We start from the raw sequence: 27,873 nt of genomic DNA, 5'->3' as shown, positions 1-27,873 counted from the left end.
TAATCATCTGTGATGGCAGGGCTTCCTGGCAGCAAACAAAAATTCAAGATTTCCTGCGAAGCTTCGACAAAGTTTCAAGCCTTCGAAAGTGATATTTAAGTTCCTTAATTTGTTATCGAACATCAATCATTTTGTCCCTACTGTATTAGATGATCAAGAAGAACGTGATTGAGCATACTCATAGTTTGTTTTCAAGGTTAAAGTTAGTAGATCTGAAGATCCAAAATAAATTTTGATTTAATGTCATATCAGTACTAGCAAACTAGATACTATTGAAATATTGATGTATCCTACATCTTGTTCTGGGTTTCATGTTTGCTGCTCATTTTTATCATCAAAGCTAGTAGTTCATACAACATGTAAGAATACTATTTTATTTTTCAATGGTTAAAATCAGGGGTGGTGCTAGAGCCAAAAATACAATCCCAAAACGCTTACATTTTATTAAGCTAGCGATGAAAAAGGATGTGAGTGCCAGTAGAAAAGTATGAGTAATAATGGATACATCTACACAGGTTTAGGGGCATTTCCACCTTCAATACAATTGACGTAACAAGACTGGCTGTCTTTAAGTGTTTTTTATGTATCTAGAATGGCTAATGTAAAAAGAGAAACGAACATTGTTCTAGCTTGCTTGAATTGAATTAGTAGTTGCAAATCATGCCCGAATTGCCGGAAATTTAGTATAACGGACGCTGATGATACCAGATGATTGTATTTTGAAAGCTAATCTTCGTTTTTTTGTTAATAGTGCAGAACAAGAATTATACAGTGCGTATTTATATCACTAGAAAACAGCGTTCCGTAGAAAGAGAATAACATACATTTAATGTTCATATTAAAATCAAGCAATGGCGATTTCACTTTAAAAATTTCCTGGCAAAGAGCAAGAATTTCCTGCGATGAATTCGCGCTACACATTTCCTAGCAGCGCCGCTCCGGTAACATTTTCCAGCACTGTGTGATGGAATCTCCTCAATGTTGCCTCTTTCTAAGTAATTTGAAGATTTTCAAAAAGCATTGACTGTTAAATCATTCCAACTATGAACTTCATTTTTAATATTGCAAGTGAAATCTATCACAACTTTACATCGTTTAGTTGTTTGTCCGTCATCTACATTTTGTCGCAGTTCACTTTCCAATTTGTTGCAAACCTAATAATTCAAAACCCTGTAATTTTTCATTTTATCTGCTAATCCTGTTTCTAAAACATCGATAATAACATAGGCTCCGACTCCGACACAGGTTGGAAAGTAGGAGGGGGGCAAGGGAATATTTAACACATATAACAAAAGATTTTGTGAAAAGCTCTATTGATTTGCAAAAAATTGGGGGCATTGTCCCTGGCCCCCCTTTGTCGGAGGCCCTGAATAAAAGACAGTGAAACAAAGTTTGACCATGTCGTATTCCTGATTCCAGACTCTGTATTCCAGATCCCGGATTCCGGATTCCGTTATCTGTACTGCGAAGAAATAAACAGTAGTGCTGCGGGGGCGTTTGTAGTTCCAGGAGCTCTTCCACTTCCACTTCCACATTGATCATCACCTTGCGTGTTGCCGAGAAGGCAAAATGGCCTGTCTTGAAGCAGCGTTTATACTCTTATTAGTCATTCAGTGGGGAAATTTGTTCTATGGTAAGTTCTAGTTAACATTTTCTTCTGTTTTGATTATCAGTTTCCCCTTTCAAAGCGTAGAGTCAAATTTCACCAGAAGCAAAAGAGACCGGGCCAGAGTCCTCAAGAAGAAGAAGCAAGAAATAACGCTTTATCTCCAGTCATGCACTGAGATTATATCTTATTTGCAACACATTTCATAACAATATATCGAGCAGAAGGTTAATCTTCCTTGCATGAACTTTGTTACTTTTTTTTAGGTAACGATCTGCTATGTCAACAAATATTGATATCTTTTTAGATAGAGTTCTCAGGTTTCATTAAAATCAAAGAGATTTTAGGTTTAAAATATAAATCTTTATTAGATGAAATATTTTTCTAAAGGACGAACTGTTTCCTGAAACTGCTAAAAGCGAGCAATAAAAAATTGCCAAGCTCCATTTTCGGAAACATCATTGTTTTGTCGGAAAATTTCCAGACTTCAACAGTGGGAAATTCTAAAACTTTTAGCAACATAAACTAATTGTACTAAAGTACTTACCGTAATTTCGAAAGGCCAATTCACTTTTGTAAAGAAAATACTGTATTTCCACAAATCAAAGTGATTTCTCAGGATTTACAGATTTTTACCATAGAGTGATTTGCTGCTCGGATTTTGTCAGATAAAATCCGAATCTTCAGGGGCCAAATTTGGTTTATAGAAATCGGTCAATATTGGTCATAAATTATATCTTTATTTGATATTGAAGACTGGGGCAGTGCCAATTATGTGCCTATCACCAGATTTTTGAAAATTTTGCCCCAGATTTGAAAATTTATGCAGTTATGGTGCATAAGGTAAAACAAGGAAGAATTCAATCAAAACCATCGCTTTCCACCAGTGGATATTCAATTTAACCAAAAACATTTTACAATTAAAATTTGCTTAAAGAATGCAATTTCCGGCGAATTTGAAGCAAATTTAAAGATTTTCCCTTCAGTGGCAACCATGGTGCCGCCTCAGGTAGTAACTTCATTCTACCCTTGTCCTAAGCTATAGATGTCAGGGACGTTTGCTGTAAGTATAAAGAAACAGAGACAAAGACAAAAAGTACATTTTAAATATCTTTCCAGCCAAGGCAAAAAGTTATTAGCCCTTCTGCCCCGACCCTTACATTTACATGAAATGCTACTATTTGAGTAAAACTAATCAAAGAAATTTTGTCAGAAAATTTTTCTTTCTGCCCTCTCTAGAATTCATTCGCCATGACGCCCCTGAACTATTGTACTTTCATATAAAAATGATTAAATGGTCAAATGATCAAACTGGATGAGGGTTTCTATATCCAGGTGGTTTCTAATAACATCCATGAGAACATGAGACAATTTTTAATTCCATCAGCCTCTTGAAATCTCCATGAAACTTGGCAACCTTGACAAATGAAACGAAAATTTTCTTAAATATTAATCATTTGTTACTCCTTTTAATATGAAAGTACATAAGTTTCAGCAATCTTCAGACATTGATAAGAATACCTTTAAGAATTAAATCACAGTGGAGAGAAGAGGCATTCAAAATGTTTCTTCAGGAAATATGGGTAATATTGTGCGGAATATGGGGAATATGGGAGTATGGGAGTATCTATCAAAATTTCACATTATTGGTTGATCCTATTGCATTTTCTCTGATAAGTTAATAAAATTAAAAAAAGTTTGGTACACTTAAATTATATTCCTCTAGCTTATGATGATGTTTTCTTATGGGGCATGTTCCCAATCCCCACTCTGAATGCACAAATCTGTGTACATTGTGAAAAATAAACTAACCTTACTTCTTTTTCTTTTCTTTGCTTTTACGGTCTATCATACAAATGCTCCCTCAGTTACCGCAGTTCTGAATTGGGTGCTTCAAAATTGCAATGAAACATGATCTCCTTGAGTAAAAAAACGGTTGCTTTTAGGATCACTGCTCTCTCCTGAGAAAATTTACACTGTTTGCTCAGCTGAAAACTGTTAAGAAAAAATAGTTTGGTTTTTTCAATGATCTGAACAAAATAACATGCAAGAGCCCATGCAACTGACAGATTTCAAGTTTTGTTCTTTCTTCTTCAAAATATAGATTTTGCTATTTTAGACCACGAGTTCAGACTAATACACAAAAATGCAACCAATCTGACAACCATCTGCTAACTGAATGACATATAGGAGCAATTATTAGGACAGTATCATATTTATGATGTCTACTTTGTTCATACTCTAGTGTCTCTAATAGACAGGTTCCCCGTGTATTAATTTCAGAAGAATTTGCCCTCCCTCCATCGCTCATTAGCACCCCCTTCTATTGAATTTTACAAATCAAGTCATTTGATTTTCATTATTCGTTGTTTTCCATGGTTTTTTGTAAAATCTCAACCGTACAAAGGAAACCGATGATTTTTGACTTGCAAGTTAGAAGCTGTAAATTTGATTTATCTTTGTATGATTGCAATTTTCTCTAAAACTATGCAAGAAACTGAAGCCAAATTCTGACAGTATACTCTAAAAGGTACTTCGATTTTAAAGAAGGATTGCCAACATAAACACCCCCTTCTATTAGCACCCCCTTCCATTAAAAACTGGTCGACATGCACACCCCCTTCTATTAGCACCCCCCTTCCATTGAAAATTGGTCAGAATGAGCACCCCCCCTTCTATTACCTCCCCCTTCTATTAGAGACACTAGAGTAATCATACTCTAGTATAATTTTATTTGTTTTTATCTATTTTTCACCATGAATGTTTGCTTTTACTGTATTGTATCTGAACAGTACTTTGATGATATGCGTTTATCTTGTTTTTTTGTTTGCTTCAGTCCATGGAAGTCAAATTTCAAATGAGATTGCTGTGTTCAACAGTTTGAATGAGTCAGTCAGCATTGCCATAAAAGCACAAGGAGAGGTATGTATACAAACTTAACATCAAAAGGAACTTAAATTATACTTTTGGTGTATAAAACAGGACAGTTCTAAGTTGAAACTCATGGTTGATAGTCTAGGCAACTATTCAGTCAAATGATATAAGATGTGTTTGTCTGTGATGCTTTATTGTGCTTTGGGAATGATGCCAGAAAAATGTGTTCTGTTTACGACCATTCTTCTATTCATGAAATGAAAAATAGTCTCAATTAACAAAGAGAATATAATAAAAGAATGCTATAAAACAATATTGTTTATAGAAGTTGTTTGTTGCACTTTTGGGTTTTGATATGTTAGAGTGCCTTATCAAATTTTATTGTAGATCCTCTTAAGAAGAAAAATATTGAAAGAATGACTGAAGAATATGATTAGTTTATAGATAAATTTATTGGTTCCTCAAACAAACATTGCTTTCAAAAAACTTTGTGGAATTTCTCTAGATTTATTTCTTCTAAGGAAATATGTTGGTTCATTTGAGGTTTTTTGTCATCCTTATCTGCATTTTTGTTTTTGAATGTACATACCTTCTTCTGTTCTCCTGTTGTCTCATCAAACTGATGTCTTCCATTATTGTAAAAGCTTTTTGCCATTTTTATCTTCTATGACATATATCCTTTCTGTGCCTTTTTTCTTAATTGTCATCAATTATATCTATTAATTCAGAGAATATTTTTCAGGAGAAGATTTTCTTTGACAATGTTGAGTCACAAAGGCTGTCAGGTTTTAAATCAGTCACAGGTTAGTAAAAAATATTTTCTATTGCTTAGACTTTTTAAGACAGAGACAAAAGGTTCTTTATCTTAGGCAAATAGTGAAGGCAGTAATTTTTTGCAGGACAAAACTTTGAATGCTGTGTTCTTTGTATTCGCTTGTGTTGAACTTACATCATATAGAAAATTTCTTTTGGCACCCAGCAACCTGGATTTCAAACACAATTAATCCACTGAAATGTTCTAAGTAGGATTGTATTAGCAAATTGAGAGGTCTTGGACATTTAATTGAGATGTTATGTGAAAATATTTTATGGGGAAATGAGAAAATGCTATGAGAATGCTATGAAACAAACAAGGGGGTCTCTGGTGGCAAAAAGTATTTCAAAAAAATGAATAGGAATGGAATTTGTCACTTCTCTGTATAAAATTTAGCCATAGGTGCAAAGGAGCTGCTTATTATTGCACTTTGGACTAGAACTTGAGATGCAATTGTTAGAGACAATTGAGCTTGATAACAATAAGCCCTCCAAATGTGACTACAATTGGGCATATTTCAAGAAAATCAATGCTCCAGCCCTCTTTCTTTTGTTTTACTCTTTTGCCTGTCATTATAAAGCAGCAAATACTAGCAGGTATTAGTGTACGAAAGGGTACAAGTACTTGTGTTGCCATTTACAAAGTGATACAACAAACATAATGCCTTTTCTCTGGTAGGTTTCAAATCCTGGAATGTTACTTTGAAAACAGGAAAAAATAGTGGTAAAGTTTTAAAGGCTGGTAAGTAATAGGTTTTCTGTATGATACTATTGTATGGTATGAGTCTATAGCATTTCTTGCAACCAAAGACTTTTTTTAAAGTTTTGGCAGTTAGTGGCAATGGTCATAAAAAATTTTATTTTGTTGTGATGATAGTCTGCATTTAGATAATTTTACGTATCTCTTTTTAAAATATAGTGTTGATAGGTTTTTGCAAAAAGGCAAAATACAGATTTTCTCAATCTTTAGGAGAAAGATGAAAGATTCCTAACACTTCTTTAATTCCAACCCCTTTGCTTAGTGTGTTTAAATGAACATTCTAAAGGTCCCTCTGCCAACACTCTTGTTATGGCTACCTTGGTAAAACTTGTTATTGTTACTTTCCTACCTTCGAAAACTCTTTGCTTAAACTATTGTTAGAGGCCCATAAGTCTGAGTATAATTATGTAGCGATATGATATTGTATTTGTTAATACCCAGCTTCCAAGGAAGTTTTTAGGACACTGAAAAGCTGTGCTTATTGAAGAGTGTCCTGGCTCTTCCTCTACTTGTGACCACACCTCTTGATTCGTATTATTGTATTTATGGTTGTTACACATGATATGGTATCATTTGTCATGCTATGGTTGTTATGACATGATACATTGACAAGTCCGTTGATAGCTATTTTTGACAAATCTGTGATTTCTTCTAGGTCATGTTTTCAAGCCTTTGAGGAAAACAATTCTTGCTATTCATGACGAAGCTGGAAGAAATAGAGTTCTTTTTGTTGATGCTGGTGCTATGAATAAGCTGCTTGGAAGCAAAGCGTAAGTTTTGTGTGTTGTTACAGACTTTATTGTAAAGTCTTGTGGGTAAAGTACTCTGTGGTGCTTGTGGTTTTCCAAAACTTTTTACCGACAGAAATTACTCTGCTAAATAAGCTGTTGAAAGTAAAGTGTTCATGCAGCTACAAACGTTGCTGAATTTCAATGTGTGCTTTGTTATGCAGAAATTGAGGGTTCATTGTGTTGTAATTCTGAGTTTCACCCATAAAGCTCTACCTAAACAGCTTCAAGCACTATATGGCAGACAGGTTAACTGTAATTTAAATTGAGAATGGCTGAATAAAGATGCTCAATAATTTCATCTGATTCTGCAATCCTATGCATGATTTATTGTATGTCCTGTAGCCTACCTGTAGATTCTCTCTGGCTTTCTTGTTGACAAGGAATCATAGATTTTTCTGATTTTCTGCTACTTTCTGCCTTTACTTTACGTAATGCTTTTGTTCCTCAAGGTCTGAGCAAAAAGTAGGAATTGATGAAGCATGGGTACATGTGCAATCATTAAACGCTGGAAAACTGTTTGTCAACTGGAAATCAGAGAACTGCTATAAAGTAGACAAGCTTTCTTCTGTTGCTACTTTCTTGTTTGCTTCGATTTTGCATACTTTTTTGGATTCGAAGATTACAGGAATTGTCCATAGGGAAAACAATGATTGCAATAATATCGATTGACATTGCTGTGATTTGGCAAGTTTGGAAGTTGTGCATTTAGGCCCTCCTTGCAACTAAAATTGAAATCCTCGAACTATTTCATTGGGATCATAGAGTTCTCTTTTAGCATACTTGAATATATAGGGACTAAGCATAACGAACCAGGAACACATATAAAAAAATTACAAGGCTGTTAATAAAGAATGCGAAGATGTTTGCTGATACCTAAACGGTATTTATCAATAGATGGCAATACTTTGAAAGCTACTTGACGCTGGAAATTTTTGAAAATAGCTTTTTTATGTATGTGCTTGTTTCGCTTTTGAACTTTAATTGATTTCGCAGTTTTTCAGTGGCCTTGAGATAAGTGCATTGCCTATGGATATTTATAGGAACTTTTGTAACGTCAAGGGCAAATGAGAAACAAGGCTATAGAGGCAGCCATTTGCTTAATCCTAGTGCTAGACTAAAGATGACCATAGCGAAGAGCACGAGAAAATGATGCAAAGGGAGGCATAATTGAATATTGAGCTCTGCTGTGTGGCGATGTGTGCTTTTTACTGATCTGTTGGCGTGACTGATACACATATTACTGTCTATTTTTGAATATTTTAACGTTGTTATGTGTTTTTCCTGTGTTTAGTGCACCGATCAACTATTGACTGTTGTACCTAACGACACAATTAAGGACATAGTCATTGGAACAAAATGGCCCGTTATTCTCGATATAAAAAGCAACAAATCGGGAAATTGCAGGTGATTACAAATTTTAGATTTTTCTGATTTTTTCTAATCATAAAAAATAGCTCGTTTTTTAAAAATCATAAATTGTTTGTTAACTTGGTGTTTTCATCTTTGATTTTCGCCTGTTTTGTTGCTGGAGAATACCTCCATTTATCACGACACAATATGTTGGTAAAAATAGTGATAACAATCATGTGGGGGTCTCAGAGTTGGATATTTCGAAAATTCACAATTATTGAAGCAAAAAGACATTTAGAAGGTGTTCCCCTTTTTCTATGCTTTAACTAGAAATGAAAACCTTAAGGCAAAAAGCGAAGCTGTTTAATAATAATAATGATAATAATAATGATAATGAGAGGCTCTAATAGTTGATATTGCTGTACCTGCGGATACGAGGATTGCAGAAAAAGAGTCAGAGAAGGTAGAGAAGTACCAAGATCTGAAAAAGGAAATAAAAAGGTCGTGGGAACTGCGATGTGCAAAAGTTGTTCCAGTAGTGATTGGTGCCCTCGGGAGCGTTACAAAAGATCTTGAATGTTGGATTGAAAATATGGACATTGTACTTGAAGATGGAGTACTGCAGAAGACCGCTTTATTGGGGACAGCAAGAATTCTGAGAAAGGTGCTGGAACATTAAAAGGAGAAGGACACCTGTTAGCCTTTAGTCATTTGCTATGACTCGCCTGACAGGAAGAAAAACGGCAATAAGACCAGCCAGTGCAGAAATGCTTAAAATCTCGTAATAATAATAAAAATAATAATAATAATAATAATAATAATAATTCGAAAAGTTATACAGGAATAAAAACACCTCATTGAATGAACGAATGCACTTTGAAGAGTTTAATACTTAGGTTGGTGACGAATTATTGAAATTGGTTGTAATATCAGCTGTTATTCGTTTTCCAATGTTTCCAACAAGACTTTTTTAAACTGTCTTCTGTTTTGCATTGAGTAAAGTTGCTTGATATTTATTATATAAACACCAGACAACTTTATTTTGTATCAATGCGTGTCCTGTAAAAGTAAAACAAATAAAAGTTAAAAATTTCCAATTTTTAATTAAACTTGGAAGGTTGAAAAGCTAAATATTTCAAATATTTCCAAAGAATAGACACTATTTCGTAGTTAAATAAAATTGAGTTTAAATAAGTTCAAATAAAGTTAAAGTATTCATTGAGGCTTTTCTCATATTCAAAAGAACTTTTAATTTTTCTAATTTTAGAGGAAGTTGATTGATTAAATATTCACTTGATACTTTAAATACTTTTTGTAGTCAATACTTAACACTTAATGCACATTTTTATACTTCGAAGAATTTACTACTTAGGTTGGTGTCGAATTATTGAATTTGGTTATAATATCAGCTGTTATTCGTTTTCCAATGTTTCCAACAAGACTTTTTTAAACTGTCTTCTGTTTTGCATTGAGTAAAGTTGCTTGATATTTATTATATAAACACCAGACAACTTTATTTTGTATCAATGCGTGTCCTGTAAAAGTAAAAAAAATAAAAGTTAAAAATTTCCTATTTACAATTTTTAATTAAACTTGGAAGGTTGAAAAGCTAAATATTTCAAATATTTCCAAAGAATAGCCACTATTTCGTAGTTAAATAAAATTGAATTTAAATAAGTTCAAATAAAGTTAAAGTATTCATTGAGGCTTTTCTCATATTCAAAAGAACTTTTAATTTTTCTAATTTTAGAGGAAGTTGATTGATTAAATATTCACTTGATACTTTAAATACTTTTTGTAGTCAATACTTAACACTTAATGCACATTTTTATACTTCGAAGAATTTACTACTTAGGTTGGTGTCGAATTATTGAATTTGGTTATAATATCAGCTGTTATTCGTTTTCACAATGTTTCCGATAAGATCTTTTTAAACTATTTTAAATTTGGCATTTAGTAAAGTTGCTTGATCTTTGTTATATAAACATCAATCGACTTTATTTTGTATAGAATATATTTTGTTCATTATATAAACTTGTCAACAATCAGTAGCTTTCTGTAGATTTCAGATGCATTTTGATGAACATGGAGAATACAAGATTGTTATTTCAATTGTTTCTTCGAAGCTGAAATGTCTACCAATCCAGACCGTGACGGATCCTAATTTTACTTATGGGCGTAAGTGAAGTGATAAAACCATATCTATCGATTCGTTTTTTATGTATTGAAAGAAGTGTAGAAGTCGAACATTTTATCTTGATATAGAGATAATCTTCTGTCTCCAATTTTCCACTTGTTTCAACATTTACCAAGGCTGATTGGAGAACATGAATCCATCAATCTACAATCGACCAATCGGATAGCAAATTGTTGTTTGGACCTATCAGAATTTGCGATGTACTGTATTTTGCTGCCAAATTTAGCTAACTGTTTGCTCAGATTTTGTTTTTCCATGAGTTGTAGATTCGTTGAGAAGTGGTACGTGTGATTAACAGCTTGTCAATTAGAACCATTTTTTAGCTGAAAAGCTTAGTTACACAAGAACGTTTTCTCCATTCCACGATGGTTTTTCTCTCTCCAGTATATTTTGCCTCGTTTTTTTTTATGAATTCCAGTCTTGGAAAAACCAAGTCTGGCTGTCTGAAGCAGATTCATAGGTCTCCTTTCAGTTTGCTGATCTTTATCGAATTTCACTCAGTATCGCTAGTGAAAATGTTGCGAACTTTTCTTATTCTATATCTATCGAGTTGTTTTTATGTATTGAAGAAAACAAAGAAGTCGAACATTTTATCTTGATAAAGAGATAAAGTATCTTCTGTCTCCAATTTTCCACTTGTTTCAACATTCGTCGAGGTTGATTGGAGAACATAAAGCCATTAATCTATAATTGACCAATCATGCTAGTTTATTTATGCCCTTGACTGCCAATGGCCTGTGACACAAGAAAAAGAAAGATTAGTCGATCCACCATCCCCACCCAAAATAGGCCTAGATCGTTTGACCGCTTGCATAACATAGTTCACTTCACATATTTCCAAAACATTGTTTGTATTGGATTATTATCTAGCCTGCGTGCAAGCTTTACTTCCCGTTGCGAAGGAGAGCCAGGACGAACACAATACAGGTTCCGTATTGGCTCTCCTTCGCAACGGAAAGTCTGCGCGTAGGCTAATTATTATCATGATAATGTAGATACATTTGCTCATTGTTTTCAGATTTTATATTTGATGTTCTTTTGTGATGTACTTTTTATAATGTGCTTTTTATGGTGAACTTTTTAGCAATCATGGTGATGGTTGGAATTTGTTCAGGTCTACTTGGGCTCTACATTTTGTGGGTTTACATAATCAGGTAATTTCGTCGTTTTCTCTTCCATTTTATCTCTTTTTATTCGTCCTTTTTCTAACGAGTTCCTTCGATTTCTATCATGAGATGACTTTTCAGGACAAGACTGGTGTGTATTCCTGATACGTTACCGTGATTAAAATTTGTTGGCTTTAGCTATAGTTCAGAAAGTCCTTCCAGTTTTTGTTTATTTTTTTAAATCAGTCATGCCTTTGTTCACATGTCTGGTTAAGTTGAAAACAAAACACGCGACGTCAAGTATTTTTGGCCTTTTTTCTACTGCAAAACGGTTTCGTAACAAGCTTTAAAAGGAGCATTTTGAAAACATTGAATGTTAAGATTTGTTGTACTTTAAGATTTCTTTCTTGCCTTTGTATCAAATGTGATCTTCCTTTTGGAATTTTTGACGCTCTACTGTGGCGTACGGGCTAATTATAGTAAAAGCGTACTATATTTATACGCGGCCATTCACAGTTTAAATGTGTATGTTAATTAGAAATAAAGAATAAATGTTAAAATCGAATTACCAGAAGTATTTTTATTATAAACTGGCAATACGTAAGAAAATACCATGAACCGTGCGTACCAACAAAGAAAACAAAGAAACTACATATCTCTTCTATGATACAAAAATTTATGTAATCCTTTATTCAAGAAAGTGATTGTTAAAAGCGAGTTAGAAAAAGCACGTCCGTAGCCTTTAAGACTTTTTGTCATGCTTCAAAGGGGGGTGTATTCTCAAAGGAGACTTTTCAAGACAGAAACCCTTTCGTGCCCAGCCGTGCCTCTACAATAGAGAGGTGAAGGACCCAAAAGATAAGTATTATTATGCGAGTGCTCGGTTTCTGTGTGGAAAATATGTAAAGCGGTTTGCAAATGCTCAAGCAATAATCATATAACTATGTCTTAAGACTAAGATATCTAATTGCTCTATGAGACATATAGAGAAACAAATCTTTACGTGTTTACCGACATCGCCCTCAAGTTCTTGGTCACTTTCTCTGTCAACCCTGCTGATCAGAATGCAAAAAGATTTAAAGGCAATTTACATTGTGACAATGTTTGTGATGCGGCGCGCAAAGGCTCACGGTTAACCAAGAGTGTTTAATACTTTTGGCTTGCTGTTAATCATGAGCTTTTTTCATGATCTCGTATCATTATTGCTTTCATTTTAGGCGAAAGCGCAACACCAATGTCCAATTAGACATTGTGGTATGTCTTCATTTATTCTTTATTAAACAATTTACTCTATTTTATCTTTCTAATAACATTTTGCAAATATGGTATCATTAAAAAAAAATTTTCCATAGCCCCTTCACCACATTTTTTGGCTTTGATTGTAATCTCTTTTGTGACAGTTTCCAAAGTTCAGAATTGGCTCCCTCTCAACTCAGTATATGGCGTTAATCCATCTAAAGTGACTCCTAGGAGCATCCACCAAACTTCATGACATTTTTGTTATGATTCACGGTTTTTTGTCCCAGATTGAGCTTGATAAAAGCTTACACGGAACTCCAACAAAACTACTCGACTCTTCGACTTAGCCTATCAAAACTCGAACCTGCATTTGTAGCAGCCTTGATGGTCAGAAAGAAAGCTCTTTAATCAATCTTTTGACACAGTTCTTTAAACTTTATCTTTAATCAGTCTTTTTATCTACAGAATCTAAGTCAACCAAGGAATTTCATTACATCAAGCCTAGATCCACCAAATAATACTGCACCGAAGACTGGTCCTGAAACTTCATCATCAACTGAGGTGATTTCCTTGGATTCAATATTATGTGTGACTTTTCTTACTGTAAATATCTAAGTACGGATAACCTTGCTTAAGTCGAAGCCGATAAAAGCTCGTTGTACAAAGTCAGAATCTGTCGTATACGACTAGATCTGATCGCGTATGAGTATAAGTCAAAAGATGTCTTCAGACAGTCGCATTCGATTTTCAAAAATCGTACGTACTCCATACTTTCGTCTAGATCGAAAGATTAATGAATGAAATTTCACATCCACGTGCTGTATGGTGTCATTTAATACGATGTTTACTTGACTTGATAACTGCCTACATTTTAAAAAGAACAATGAAATTGGTATGTAGATTGCAGAATTCAAAAACAGATGACAGAATCTCGTAAAAATGTTTATGACCCATTCTTTTACAGCAATCCTCAGTTCCCCTACATCAAGCTTTTCATTTTTGATATGTTGCAAATCTCAAATGCAGTTTATTTATGAATAGGATTGCGTACTTAATTGCTAGATTGCAGAGGTACAAGTTGTAAATTTTTCCTTTTTAAGGCCACTGTGAGGCCAAAGAAGAGACTCAAGTCACTTGACGCTTTCAGAGGGTGAGCGCATTCTAGTGCTGTTGGCATTTTTGCCTACAATGAAACTTGTCAGTAGATGCCTAGTTAGTTTGTTACTGCATTGCTTAGTATGGCAGCTCCTGTGGTACTTGCATTACCAGCTGCATTGGGATTAGGCCATTACCTTAATGCTCAGGAAACAATGCTCATCTTATGTATTATGGGTGTTGTAGTAGATGTTGATTAATCTTTAGCTGCATTCATCAAAACCTAAACGTAAAGAAAATTTACTCAATGAAAGTATGCATCCCTATGACGTCGTCACAAGACCTTCGTAAAAGAACCATGCGGTCATATAATAGTTATGAGTATAAATGTGGTGAATCTATTGCTGTATGTCTAGCCCATATGGCTTACCATATACTTTTCCCTGTTAGGCTGGCAATAACTGTGATGATTTTTGTCAATTACCAAGGAGGAGATTATTATTTCTTCGAGCATTCGCTTTGGAATGGTAAGACCCATACATGTCATAAATTAATCCCAAAACCCCTTCTTGTCTTGGTATTATTTGTGCTACCATGGAATTATTTCGGGGGAAATATCTGAACGTATGTTACAACTGGTATTTTTTACTTTTCAACAATCAGCAATGTAAGATGAAATCAAGCAGATTTTATTACCCCCATCAATTTAGCTAAACAAATGAAAAGCAAATCCGGTTTTTCCGTTCCATTTTTCGAATATCAACAATGCTCTGAAAAATACTGCTCCTATGGATTTCTAGTGTTTCTATAATCTTAACTGCACAGCATTATTAGTAAATCGTGGTTTGTCATTAGTATTCGATATGTACCTGTTATTGTATCTTCCTATTTCATTTATGAATCTTTGCATATCTGAGTCATATGAATTAGTCCAAAAGTACTTTATATAAAGTAGAAACTCGTATATAAAAATCTACATTATTTCTATTGAGCCTAACTAGGCTTTTACTCAACAAGTATCCTAGAGTAAAACAGTGTTTAGGATCTAATGCACTCTTTTGTTATAAGAACGATTTTTTGAGAACACGAGCCTCAAAATTGAACAAAAGTTAAGAACAAATTAAGAACAAGCTGACGCTGAGCTACTGTAGAATGCAATTTTGAACAACGTTTTCTCTCAAAATCGAGGATTTTTAGCAATGTGTGGGTGCTTTTTCGGTGAATATTCAAACTTCTCGGCAATGAAGGTTGTCTCGCTCACTTCGTTGGCAAATAAGGCCTGAACACCTCCTTACAGCGAAAAAGCTAGCAATCACATTGCTTACACTCTATTAAATTAAAGAAAAAATCAAGAACAATCCAGCCTCAGATTTTCGAAAAAATTAAGAACAGTCAGCCTGAACTTATATTTACTGGTTCTAATGAAAAATGAGTGTATATTTGGACCTTTGTAATTGATTTTTGAAGTTGTTTGGTATGTCGTCATTTTAGATCTTCAATCCTTGTTTTCTTTATTTACCTAATTACGTGTTCATATTGATGATGAAATACCACTTTATGAAAGTAGGTTCTTGTATGCAGGATTTTACAGTAGTTGTGTGTATGTTTTTTAAAACCATTCTTATTTTGCATTTGTAAAGGCTCTTGTGCAACCGTCATGCTTAGCGGCAGTTGTCTTGAGAAATTGGCTGTGTTTTGTATTTTCATGCAGTATGGTGCTAGGCCGGTTTTTTGACTAATTTTTACAAAGCGTGACGGTTGCGCAAGAGCCTTTAAATGCCACAAAAAAGTTTTTGTCACAAATTAAACAACAATTATTTTTGTCTTCTACAGGTTTGACTGTTGCAGATCTTGTGTTTCCATGGTTTATTTTCATAATGGGAACCTCGATAGACCTGTCCCAGCGATCTTTACTTTCAAAAGGCGTTCGCAAGCGGACGATATTTCAGAAGATCCTCATTCGCTCAGTCAAGCTTTTTGCTATAGGCCTCTTTCTCAACAATGGTAATGTATTCAAATATAATTCTTTTAAGGCTAATATAAACATAGAAATGTTGATTATGTTCAAAATATTGTGATAGGCATGATGCTGCAAGAAGCAAGATTTGCGTCCTATTACAACTAATTTTTAAAACCGTAGTAGAGTAATTTTCACGACTGCTTATGACCCTAAGCACTGATGTTTCTAAAATTTGTCTTTTTCTATCATGATAGGTAGCAGTAATCAGTGATGATACTAGTCTTTTATAGTTTGTAGGCCTACGTTAGGTTTGAAGCATGAAAACTGCGATTTGCTTAGTGTACCACTGTATTCTGTTCTGCTTACTTAGGATGTTAGTGACGTCCCTTTATGCTGTTGGAAGTTATTTTAAGCAGTAATACACACGTGCTACGTTTGATGGAAAAGGGCTTAGTTCAATTATGATTTCAATGCACTAGCCTCATACTCATTTACTCAGACGTTGGTGCAGTGGCAAGTCGTTTGATTCCCATTTGCTTGGTTGTTAGACCAAGGCTCCAATTCCAATTATATCTAGGTACACACCAGTTCTCGCAAAATTAGAGACAATCATGAACAATCTTTCTTTCTGTTACATTTCGCAATAAAGTGCATCGATTTTGCAAATCCAGACAACAAGAAATATGAATCTATGCAATTGATTAAGACCGATCTATCAGTTATCAATAGCAAAATATTTACCATAACTTAATTAAAGTCATAAGGGCTATCACTTTTTCATGTAGTAATTTCCTTGCCATTGTTGAAATAACCTGAAGTTTTGTCCCTTATGTACTGTTGATGTTATTACTGGGAAATGTTTTTTCTTTTAAAACTCAGGTAAGAATCTAGACAAATGGAGAATTCCGGGGGTGCTGCAGCGATTTGGGATTTCTTACTTTGCTGTTGCAACAATGAATTTGTTTCTAAGCCCAAGCGACGAGACACAAGATGTAAGTTGCTAAAAACATGTAATTACTAGACAAGACCTATTTAAATCCCAATTTGCCCTATCGCGTCTTAGCCTTTGCCGTATTAGCTTCAATCGATTGGTTTGTACAACAGACATATTTGATTGGTTGATACAGCAGACACACCCCCAAGCTCTGATCAATCATATATCGGAAAACTGTAAACAAACGCCACAACAGGCCACTTTCAATCGTCCGGTGTAAAAGTAATTCATAGGGTAAACCATTTTGTCATTTTTCAAAGTTTATTTCCCTGGAAAATAAATGTCCGCTTAATCGGTTTTAGCCGCATAATCCAACTTGGCTGCCAGGGTTTCATATTGTCTCGAGGAGAAGGTTTTCTAATTAGCATTAAGCAACTGTCCTGAGACTTTAAAAATTACAAGGGTTGGTAATTTTGATTTTAAATAGGAATAATGAAAAGATTGGAATTTGAATTATCAAAGACTGTGATATCATTCTTAGAGTACCAGAGGGGGTGGTCTTAAGGCCGGTTGTCATTTGAGCAAAATCTTCAGCGAATTCATCAGCGATTGGAATGACTTATGTTTTTTCAGGGCACCGGCGAATTCGCTAGCGAAATTTGAAAGTTGAAAGGAGTTCAACTTCCCAGCGAAACGCAGCACCCCTCTGAAGGGGAACACCCTCGGCGAATTCGAATGCGCTAACGAATTCGATGAAGAATTTGCTCAAGTGAAAACCGGCTTTAATGATGGTTAAACATTTTTAGCCTCATCCTCCCCTAACTAATATTTTTCCTTTTGCTTCGGCCCTATATACAAAATTGAGTGTGGTAATGGATCTAACAAGCTTTCTAATCCTAACAGGATATGAGGCGGTTTGATTGGACAGACACCATTCGAGATATATGGATGTTCTGGAAACAGTGGGTTTTCATGTCCATTTTTCTGATTGTGTACCTGTTTGTAACCTTCCTTGTACATGACAAAGCCAACGGCTGCCCAAGGTAATTTGATTATTTCACAATAATTAATTAGAAGATAGCACGGGTAAGCGGAAACATATCATACTAAAGTACTTTTTCCGACACTCCTCGATCGAACGAACCAATCAAACGCACCATCTTATTTTGTAAACCGGCAGCCTATCGGTATATAAACAGCGCTGAAATATCATTATCTCTAACAGAGGCAACTTTGATTCTAGAGCTTTTGAATCGCGCCACATAAGTTTAAATTTTCAGTATATAAATTTTCAGCTTACTTTCGTCCATTATTCGAGGTTGAAGAATATCGACGAAATGTACTTAGTATGCTATGTTTCGGCTTACTGCGCTATCTTCAAATAGTTGATTAATATATCAACCTTTTGTAATATGATGATGCGGTTTCTGATTAAATAGTTTCATGGCCATTGCCATTGCATTTTATTTACTCTTTATCCATGATGAGTATGCACCGCTTGTTAATTTTTTGTCTAAGTTTTTTCTCTGCCCTTCCCCGCTGCTTATTTTGGATCCCCTTTTTTTAATTTCAAATTTTTGGTCCATTAGGATACGATAAAAGAACTTTGACATTTTTTACTGTAGAATTCTTTATGGGATATTAATCAACTGTTGTTTTTTTGTGAATTACCCTTTGTTACGAACGTATATGTGTATGCAAAAAAAGGTAGATTCTTTTGAAAATTTTAGTGAGGTTTATTGTAGCGTTCAGAACCCCCTCCCCCATCCTCGCTGCAAATTATTAGTTTCTAAAGCTCACGTGGATTATTGGAAATATAGAAGAAATTGTGATTTCAATGAGGATTAAATCCTCACCAACCTGGGCGTAGTGAACGCTAAACGTTTGAGGGAGGGGGGAGGGGGCACTTGTATGTGTTTTGTCAGAATATTTTGCTTCGTTGAGATGAAATTGGCCGAATGGACTTGAAATTCGATATATTTTGTCTGACTATTAAAGCTGCAGCTTTCATCTATTAATGTTTTTGTGTTACTGCTGAAAAGTGCTTGCTCGAAAATTATATGATTCCTTGACTAGGAACTCTTGCTCCCTCCTAACAGCTTCTAAAAATGTGGCGTAATAATCCTGTGTACGACTATATTCATTTTTAGGGGCTATCTAGGACCAGGTGGGATCGGAGACGATGGAAAATACCCGAATTGTACAGGAGGGGCCTCAGGTTACATCGATCGTCTGGTCTTTGGGGATAATCACATGTACGGAAAACCAACTTGCATGGTAATTTGTTTATCTCGTACCATAATTTTTTTTAACTTGTGTTCATTTCTTTTCTTGGAACTTTGTTTCTTAGAACTTGATAAAGTTTTATTATATTTCATGGAATCATAATTGGATGTTTCTGTATTAGAGTCGTTTAGTGTATTATTTCATAGTTTATTTCTGTCTGCTTCATCTTTCTTTGTTTGCTTTGACCAAATCCTGGTTTACCGTGGTCTTCCATTTTGGTAGGTTTTTGTTCCACAGCATCGATAAATAATATGTTTTGATTAGTTAAAATTAATCTGCAAGAATATTTGGAGTAGAGAAGTCTTTCCTACTTCTTTGATTTAACCTCGGCTCAACAATTTTTGATTGAAAAAACAAAATTTCTTATCGCAGCCCCAGAAAGTTTTAACTTGTTCTATTTTGCTAAGGATTTTATAGATTTGATATTTTGCTAAGGATAATTTCTTGAAAGGATTTGATAGATTTAGCCAAATGCCCGACATTGAATCAATACTTTCTGAATTTTTTATGAAGCTATTTCTCTAAGTTGATATCTTGGGTCATTGTCTTAGATTATTTGGGGAATGCTAACGAAGCACCAATTTAAGTTGTTTTTAAGCATAAACTCAGAGTCGCTCAATTAAGTTGCTGCTTGTTTGGGGATAATTTAATTGCGGGAACATGCCAGTCATGAAACCAATCGATTCTACCAGCTACCCTCTACCTTATGCTCTTAGTTAGTTTGTTGTATTGACCTGAGGTTTCGAATACAATTGATTTCTTTTACAGAAAATTTACAAAACCACCCAATCTTATGACCCCGAAGGAATTCTTGGCTGCCTGACGTCAATATTCCTCACGTTCCTCGGTCTTCAGGTTTGTAAAGTTTTCTCTGTTAATGACGAATAACTCTCTGTTCATACTCTCTGTTAATGACGAATAGGTTACTAAACAACTATGACTGGAGTTTGTATCTGGTAGTTTTTAGGACACTTAAAGGCTATGCGTATCTAGCAGTATCATGCTCCTTCCTCGTGACCACATCTCGTAATTCCTAAGCATGGCACAACCGAGAGCTGACGACTCTACTCTCTCTTAGTGAAAACCTGATCATGGCATGGGCTCAAACTCCTGACCCTTGGCTCTGTAGTCCGAAACAGTAGCATTGAGTTGTAAGCAACTGTAGGAACTAGTGTTTTCTGCCTGTTGTCTGTATTTCTCCATGGAGTTTTATCTTTGAATGCTGTGAAGGTAGCCAAATTTTGAAGCTTCCTTATCAGCCTCTCAATTTTATTCTAATTTAAAAATTTTCCACAGCTAAAGGCATAGAAAGTCTCAATCTGCATGGAAAGAGTTAAAAAATTTTTAGGAGTCTTTTAAGCTGAAATCTCAAGTATATACAACTTAAAAGGCTAGCTGTAATTCGTATCGTAAACTGATAATTTGTCATATTCCTTCACCCCTGTCTGAGCTTATCACCCTAATGATTGGCTCTACAGATTGGCCTTATAGATTAGCGCTGAACACTGGCTCAATGTATGAGCGTTATGTTATTCCTTCTGTTAAGTAGCTTGGCATTTTGTTGTAGCTGTGCGAAAAAGAGTGAAGCTAGAAAACCGTTGTGTGGTATTATTTGGCCTCTCAATTTATTACAAAATGTCCTTATTGGTTTCTTCATATTATTTGGTCATTCTTGCAGTGAATATGTGATTTCTATGTTGTTAATTTTGATTCTGTGTTATTTTTGACACTTTTTGCTACTGTGCGAGTATTTCTAAGATTTCTTGTTAAACTATAGGTCTATCTTGAAATTATCATTTTAGCCAAGTAGCCTGAACTTCTTCTCTGATTATGAAAATGCCAGGTAAACCTTCAAGTATAACACTTGATTTTCCAGTCTGGCAGAATCCTCTTCACGTTTTTCGCGGCAAAGGAACGCATCAGTCGATGGTGTCTCTGGGGAGTGTTTTGGGTATGTTCCGCAATAATTACGTCATAATTTGAAATATGTACTAAGCAGTTACCATTATTCATCACTAGCGACAAGTGTATTTATAAACTATATCCTGGCAGGTTTACACGTTGTTGTATAGAACAGGACGGTTCTTAGTACAACTGTTGCCTGAAGACCGCATTAAGAGTGAGGCGTAGAACCCCTCCTGCTCTTTATGAAGATTCTGAAAGACATAAATTTTTTATATCATATTTTGCTACTTTTCAAGATAATGCAGTTTGATAGCTGCGATGATCCTTGGAGTCCACCAGACTTGTGTTTTATACATTTCAGTCCTCAAACTTTACATTACATTACATTGATAAAAGACATCCATTCTTATAATTTCAAGCGTTTTTCAAACACTATAAATTGCGCAGGCATTAACTGAAGAGAGGTTGAAGTGAATTTATACGAAATCTAGATCTGAAATTCACGAGACTAAGATTCTATATGACTTTCTTAATTGGAAAATTTTGTCTTATGGACTAAAAAATTTATTCTACATTATGTCTGCTTTTAAGAATATCTTATTCTCCATTATGAATTAGACCCTAAAATCCTTGCTTATTTTTTTCTGTAGGGTGTTCTAACCTTTGCTCTAACTGGCGGCACGAAGAACGAAGGAGTCATTCCAATAAACAAGAATCTATGGTAAGATTATGCTAGGCCATCTAATTGTTTGTTGTGCGTACAGGCATCTCACATCGACTTTTCCTGGAACCCATTGCAAGACATGCTGGTAGATTAATATGAATTTTTCTTTGTTTAACATAATACATGCATTTTATCTTATAAGAAACCGACCTTTCAGATGAAATATATCAAGAAACTATTGTACATATCACCTTGGAGAAACCCCTAGAAAAAAATTCTTTTGAGGATTAGATGGCAATAATTTTTTAAACGATTGAGTGCTTTTTTTAATATAGAGCTTGTGAGAGATTATGTGCTCTATTCTTTGTTATAAACTTTTTACGTTTTGTGTCTTTTTTCTTCTTAAAAATTAGCCTTTTAGCACCGGGTATTCTAGAAACTATTTTAGAAACTGAAAACTAATCCTGAGAATTTTTTTAAAAAAATGCGTGTACAAGTTTTTGCAGCTTTTAATAGAATAAATTGAAGAATGGCAGCTTTTAGTACGATCCAACTTGATAGTTTTTTATAATTCTCAGTGCGTCTTGAATTCGATCTCAACCCACTGGTGGAACGAATGGGGTTTGTAGTTACACTCCATCCCCTTATCCAACGGAGACAGTATGACACCAGTACTGCGCTAACTGTAACGTGGACGAAAGTCCGCTACTTAAGTGTAACCTCTCGAGATGAAGACAACGACTCGAGATATGAATATTAGTTGACTGAATTGGAGGTTAAAGGTTACTGTTTATAAACAAATGTTATCGAGGCTTTGATTATAAATAATCACGTGTGGTTGGTCCTTCTACACTTATTCGACAAGACGCGGGAATTTGCCTCAGATGTCAGTGATAATTGATAAGCACACGGTCGTCTCAGAAAATTGCCGAATTTTTGACCTAGCAAAATACTAAATTTCCTGTAATTTCGCTGCCTGAGCAATAAGCACCCAAATGCTATTAGTGTTCAATAGCTTTTGCTTATTCCGACTCTTTTCCTTATAGGTCACTGTCATTCATTTTTGCTACTGCATCTATGGCATATTTCCTGCTCGCTTTTATGTATTTTCTCATTGATGTAATGCATTGGTGGTCTGGAGTTCCTTTAGTTTTTGCAGGTGAGTTTGCTATGCTTCACAATGCTGCGCCTCACGCCTTACAAATATGGACTTACAAATATTGTTATTACGGGAAAAAGAACTAAGGCCCTGGGCGCACTGAACAAGATTTCAGGAAACTTCTGACAAACATAATCCCTCTTGTTCATAGACAAAAGGGATTAAGCTTGTTAATTAACAAATGCTGATTTTCCAGTGCGCCCACCCAAATTGCCACTGAATCAAATTTACTAATTCCTCAAAGGTTCCGTCGTCACAGCCCACACAAAGTCAAATTCGTTCTTTGCTTTAAACCACTTTACATTAACCAAACAGCAAACAACCATTTTATACACCAACTGCATTGTGCTAGAATTTCCAAGCGGAAATCGGATTATCTTTGTCAAACTTGAAAAAGTATTCGCGATTTTCCATTTTGACAAAGATAATGAGTTTTATGTCACAAACCAGTGCACCCAGGGCCATTGCCACTGAACCAAATTCACGAACCCCTCAATATTTGAAATAGATACAGAGATGACAAGAATTTTAAGAATTGTTGCCAAAAGTAGATTATCAGCGTCATAACGAGATCATAGCATCATAATATAAGCCGATAATCGGATCGTTTGCAGTTGCGGGCCAAGGAAAGGAAACAGTTAAGGCATACTGCAACGATGTCGGAAACATATGAAATTTTGAGGAGCACAGGGTGAGAGGGACACCATATTACAAAAGGGGGAAATATTTCAAAGAAGTCACGGGGGCATGTGCCCTTGATGGATCCCTGGCTCCTGCGTCCCTGGCATTCGGTGTGCTTTGTCAACACGTTCGAGAATCTGCCGAAGGTCGTAAAGAAACGGAGAACTGATTCCATATAAGGGTCATTTGAGGCCTAGCTTTAAAAAGAACTGTTTCGCTGGGGCTTAGATTATATAAAGAGTGGTTAGGCTGTGTTTTGAAATTGGTTTTTGCAGTAAGTGATGTGGAAGAGGAAGTAAAGCCAATGGTCTTTGTTTAGGCTGCAGTAAGTGACAGAGCTCTACACTCATTTTTTTATAAGAAACTGGCTATAAGAAACGAGTACTGGACAGTCAGAAAAGATTAAGAAACTTGAGTAGTCGAAGCAAAAAATTAAGAAACTATTAAGTCGTGATAAAACTGAGAACAACGAAATTTTGTAAAATCCAAGAACATGATTGCCCTGATGGCCTAGAAAGACACAAGGGATAAAAATATACTTCCCACATCTAAATACAGCGTCAGAACGGAAGCGAATCTCTTGATGTGAAAAAAGGTCACGAACATTTCAGAACATCATTCATGACATCATGATTAGGAACCTGATAAGAAACAATGAGTATTGAAATTTCCAGAACTTAAGAAACTGGAGTACTGAACATCTACCTTTGTTTCTTATAAAAAATGAGTGTATCCTAATGGAACTGTTCTCGATGGCCTTCTGCAAAAACGTGCCAGATTTCCCGCACTAAGTCTGTTTTGCTGCTGATGAGAACTTCGTGAAATTTGTCATTTGAAGCTTGTTAGCAATCTTCTTGAGAAAAAAACCAGAGATTGAAACGTCCCTCTTTAGAATTTCTGAAGAAGAGCATGGAATTTTTTTAGAAAAGAAAGCAAATATTGGGGATATTAAGGCAGCTTATTGGAGAGACCTTAAATATGCAGTGACAGCCCATACCTAAATTCAGTTATGATCAAGAGATTCGTTAGGGGCGATGTATACTTTTGAAACACGGAGACCACACGTGGTGTACAAGTACTGTTTTATTTCTAATTTTTTTTTCTTCCGTTGATTATCGAGCCTATATTAAAGGCTCTTGCGCAACCGGCATGCTTAGCGGCAGCTGTCATGAGAAATTGACTGTGTTTCAAGTTTACGTGAGCATGATATTAGGCCGGTTTCGCTATTATAGTCGCAAAGCATGTCGGTTGCGCAACAGTCTTCAAATTTGGCGAAACGGACAGGCATGCTTTGCGATTTCCGTAGTTACAAAGGCTATATAGAATTTTTCCTGAAACAGATGACTTCGAATAGCCTCATTTATTGCCACTATTCTCCATTTTGATAATAAGCCTGCATATTTCGTCATAAAAAGTCTTATTTTCAGGTACGAATGCTATACTGCTGTACTGTGGCCACGAGGTATTTTACAACTTCTTTCCCTTCAATTTCACTGCGGATCCCCCCACCCACACAACCGTCCTTGCTCGGTCTGCTGTGGGAACTACATCCTGGCTTTTTGTCGCCTACTACTGTTACGTGGAGAAGATATTTTTCAAAGTGTAGTTTGTACGGAAAGGATGTTAAAGACAACACGATACACGCATCTGTTTATGCAGAGAAGGTATCATATATATGCATAATAGTTAGAAAGAAATAGCTCGCAGGTTTATGTTTGTAACCTAATATTGAATCAAATTGAAATGTAATTATCACGAAAGTAGTATTATAGATCAAGTAGTATTAGAAATCAATCAAGATTTGATCCATCATGGCTTCTGTTTTAACGAACTTCGCCATCAATCGAATTGCTTTTAACTGCATTATTAAATAATTGGCTTGCTAGCAGTACCTCATGTATCGCCCCAGTGCCAGGGGCGGATCCAGAGCAAATTTGAAGCAGGGGCAGTAAGTAGTGGAGGCGCTGAAAATTTTCAGAAATTGATGACGAGTGGTGGCTGTATACAACAATTTAAGACCCTGACTGCTGACAATTGGCTCTATTCGATTTGTAAGAAAATTTTCACAATAATTGTTGCATACTTTGAGGTAATCCTTGAAGTAAATTGACCTTTAAGTTTCAGAAACCTTTGTCACCTGATTCTCATTCTTCGAAAGGGGCGCACAATTTCCAAAAAAGGGCGCCAGACTTGCTTCAAATCGGCGAGGAAGGGGCAACTGCCCCTAATTGCCCCCCTAAATCTCCCACTGCCCCAGTCCTGTATTGAAGCATAATGAAAGCCGATGTATATACAGCACGCTGAAGAATTTGTTCTGGGAAACATGTTTCCCAGATAATAGCAAATAATTAATTGTCAAAACTGTTGATCAATGGTCTTATAGTAGCTATGTAATTGCGGAAAAACCAATTTCAAACAACATGAAGAACACTTGAGCCTCAAAGACTTCGATGAATAAACATCGTTTGACAAATTGCTACAATATTTGCGTGGAGTTACTAGGAAAAAAGTTGCTTGTTGATAACACGTTTTCAGAGATACGCGCATCGTTTTAAAAGAGCGCGAGCTAAGTTCCATCATAGGACTTTGAAGCTTTGAAAAGATAGATTAAGACCCCGTTTACACTGTCCCGTGCAAGTTTGGAACCGTGACAAAACTGTCGCGGTTCGCCCTTGCGTTTACACTAGCACTGTGGAACCGTGACGATTTTGCTCTGCTATCCGGAACAGTTTTGACCCTGCTTTGAAAGCGAACGAATTTTGTACCGTCACGGTTCCGTTTTTGAACGGGACAGTGTAAACACCTATCCGAGACGATTTTGTCACGGATTCACAAAGAGGCCTTTTGTATGGCTGTTTCAGGTAATCGAGGCTTTGATTGTGGCGTAACTACGTTCTCAAATTCTGAAGAAAAGGAAATTCTGAAGAAAAGACGACCACAGAAAAGGCTTGTAGTGTTTTCCAGTCCAAGCCTTGATTGGACTTGGCAGTTTTGTAGTCTAAAATAACACTGAAAATTAAAGCCACCTTGTCTTTCGTCCAAGTAAAGTTTTAATCGGCCTTCCGCTCCATTTTAACTCACAATAAAAATTCGATTGTTGACTTCAGCGGCAAAATAGAAGCCTTGGTTGACTAAATACAGCTTCTTCTAAACAATGTTCTACCATTAAATTAAGGTCGTACCGGTACAGTGTAAACGGAACGGCTAAACGGAACAATTTGGAACCGCGACAGTGTAAACACTTGCGAACCGTAACGGTACAAAATTGTCCCGGGACAGTGTAAACGGGGTCTAAAGTATATCGTTCCGAACTTTTCTTGAACTAATTCTTGGATCATGGCTTCTCTTCCTTGCCGGAGATGGATCGAAAGCACTCTTTGTATGAAAATATTTTTTCTAAGGCTATGTTCACATTGCTCCGTATTCGTTTTTATCCGTGTTCATATCGATCCGTTTTGCCTGTTCACAATGCTCCGGATACATTTAAAAACGGTATGAAAACGATGAAGCGTTCACATTGCTCCGCTCTGGATAAAAAGGAAAACGCCACGAACTGGTTTACAGCACTCGCGACTGCTAAAAAACTTTTTAAACAACTCACTGCCACTAATGTTCCTCCGAGTAGTGTACTAACTTCGAGTGAATCAGCCATGTTAAGAAAAGTTGTTCAAATTGGCGCGGTCTAAGCATCTTGCTGTATTGTTGTTGTTGTTAGCGTTTTCAAAAGTCTCCGTTTTCGGTGTTCACACTGAATTTTTTCGTTTTCAAAAGACTCCGTTTTCGAAAGTCTCCGTTTTCAAAAGTATCCGTTTCTGCAGGGGAGCAGTGTGAACGCAAGGCACAAACGGATACTTTTTTATCCGTTTTCATTTGAATCCAGAGCAATGTGAACGGTGCCTAAGAATATTCATGCGTGGAATTGTTTAATTTTTAGGAACATTATAAGGATAGTGTTGATTATCAGTAAAAGATTTCTCGTAGTAAAATGAAATTTTATTTCGATGTGTTCCCCTGAAACTTTGTCAGCTTTGAAAAATATTCCATGTGTATGTGAAAATTGAAAATTCTAATTTATCAAAACAAAAATTTCTTGCGAGTGGACGAAATTTTTGGTATTCTTTGCAAAAAAGAGTGAATACATTTTGATTTCAATTTCAAAACACTTTTTGTATCGAATGTTCAATGGGTTGGTTTTAGTCTAACTTGCTTGCCGTTTCTTATCAAAATTAAGACAGGTCTATTATGGATGGTTGGTTAAACATGCATTCACTTTAACGGTATTGGCAACAAATGACGGTATTAAAAGCAAATTTGAAGTGAACTTAAACCTAGTTTAAACCCTTTAAAAGATAAACTTTTATTCGCTAATTTGTCCATGTAAATAGAATAAAGATGACGTCACATTGTTATCCTAGCGCTATTGTTTGGGTCACGCGCAGAAGTCGGCACTAAT

At 35.6% G+C, this 27,873-nt stretch overlaps 1 protein-coding gene across 1 annotated transcript; it reads left to right on the top strand.

Annotated features, from left to right (window-relative positions):
- The first annotated feature begins 1,473 nt into the window (after positions 1-1,473).
- Positions 1,474-27,829, top strand: LOC135689422 (heparan-alpha-glucosaminide N-acetyltransferase). Its single transcript, XM_065206642.2, has 22 exons — positions 1,474-1,633; positions 4,443-4,528; positions 5,223-5,283; positions 5,973-6,035; positions 6,709-6,823; positions 7,294-7,393; positions 8,136-8,248; positions 10,257-10,372; positions 11,476-11,545; positions 12,715-12,751; positions 13,202-13,297; positions 13,837-13,886; positions 14,282-14,358; positions 15,665-15,835; positions 16,671-16,783; positions 17,629-17,768; positions 18,876-19,002; positions 19,780-19,866; positions 20,888-20,962; positions 21,567-21,637; positions 22,627-22,739; positions 24,848-27,829. The coding sequence occupies exons 1-22, from the start codon at positions 1,570-1,572 to the stop codon at positions 25,024-25,026; spliced, it is 2,124 nt and encodes a 707-aa protein (XP_065062714.2). The 5' UTR covers positions 1,474-1,569; the 3' UTR covers positions 25,027-27,829.
- The last annotated feature ends 44 nt before the right edge of the window (positions 27,830-27,873 follow it).

This window comes from Rhopilema esculentum, chromosome 5 (genome assembly GCF_057945365.1).
Source record: "Rhopilema esculentum isolate cy_ngs chromosome 5, ASM5794536v1, whole genome shotgun sequence".
Lineage (NCBI taxonomy): Eukaryota > Metazoa > Cnidaria > Scyphozoa > Rhizostomeae > Rhizostomatidae > Rhopilema > Rhopilema esculentum.
This window is presented reverse-complemented; position numbering and strand designations above follow the sequence as displayed.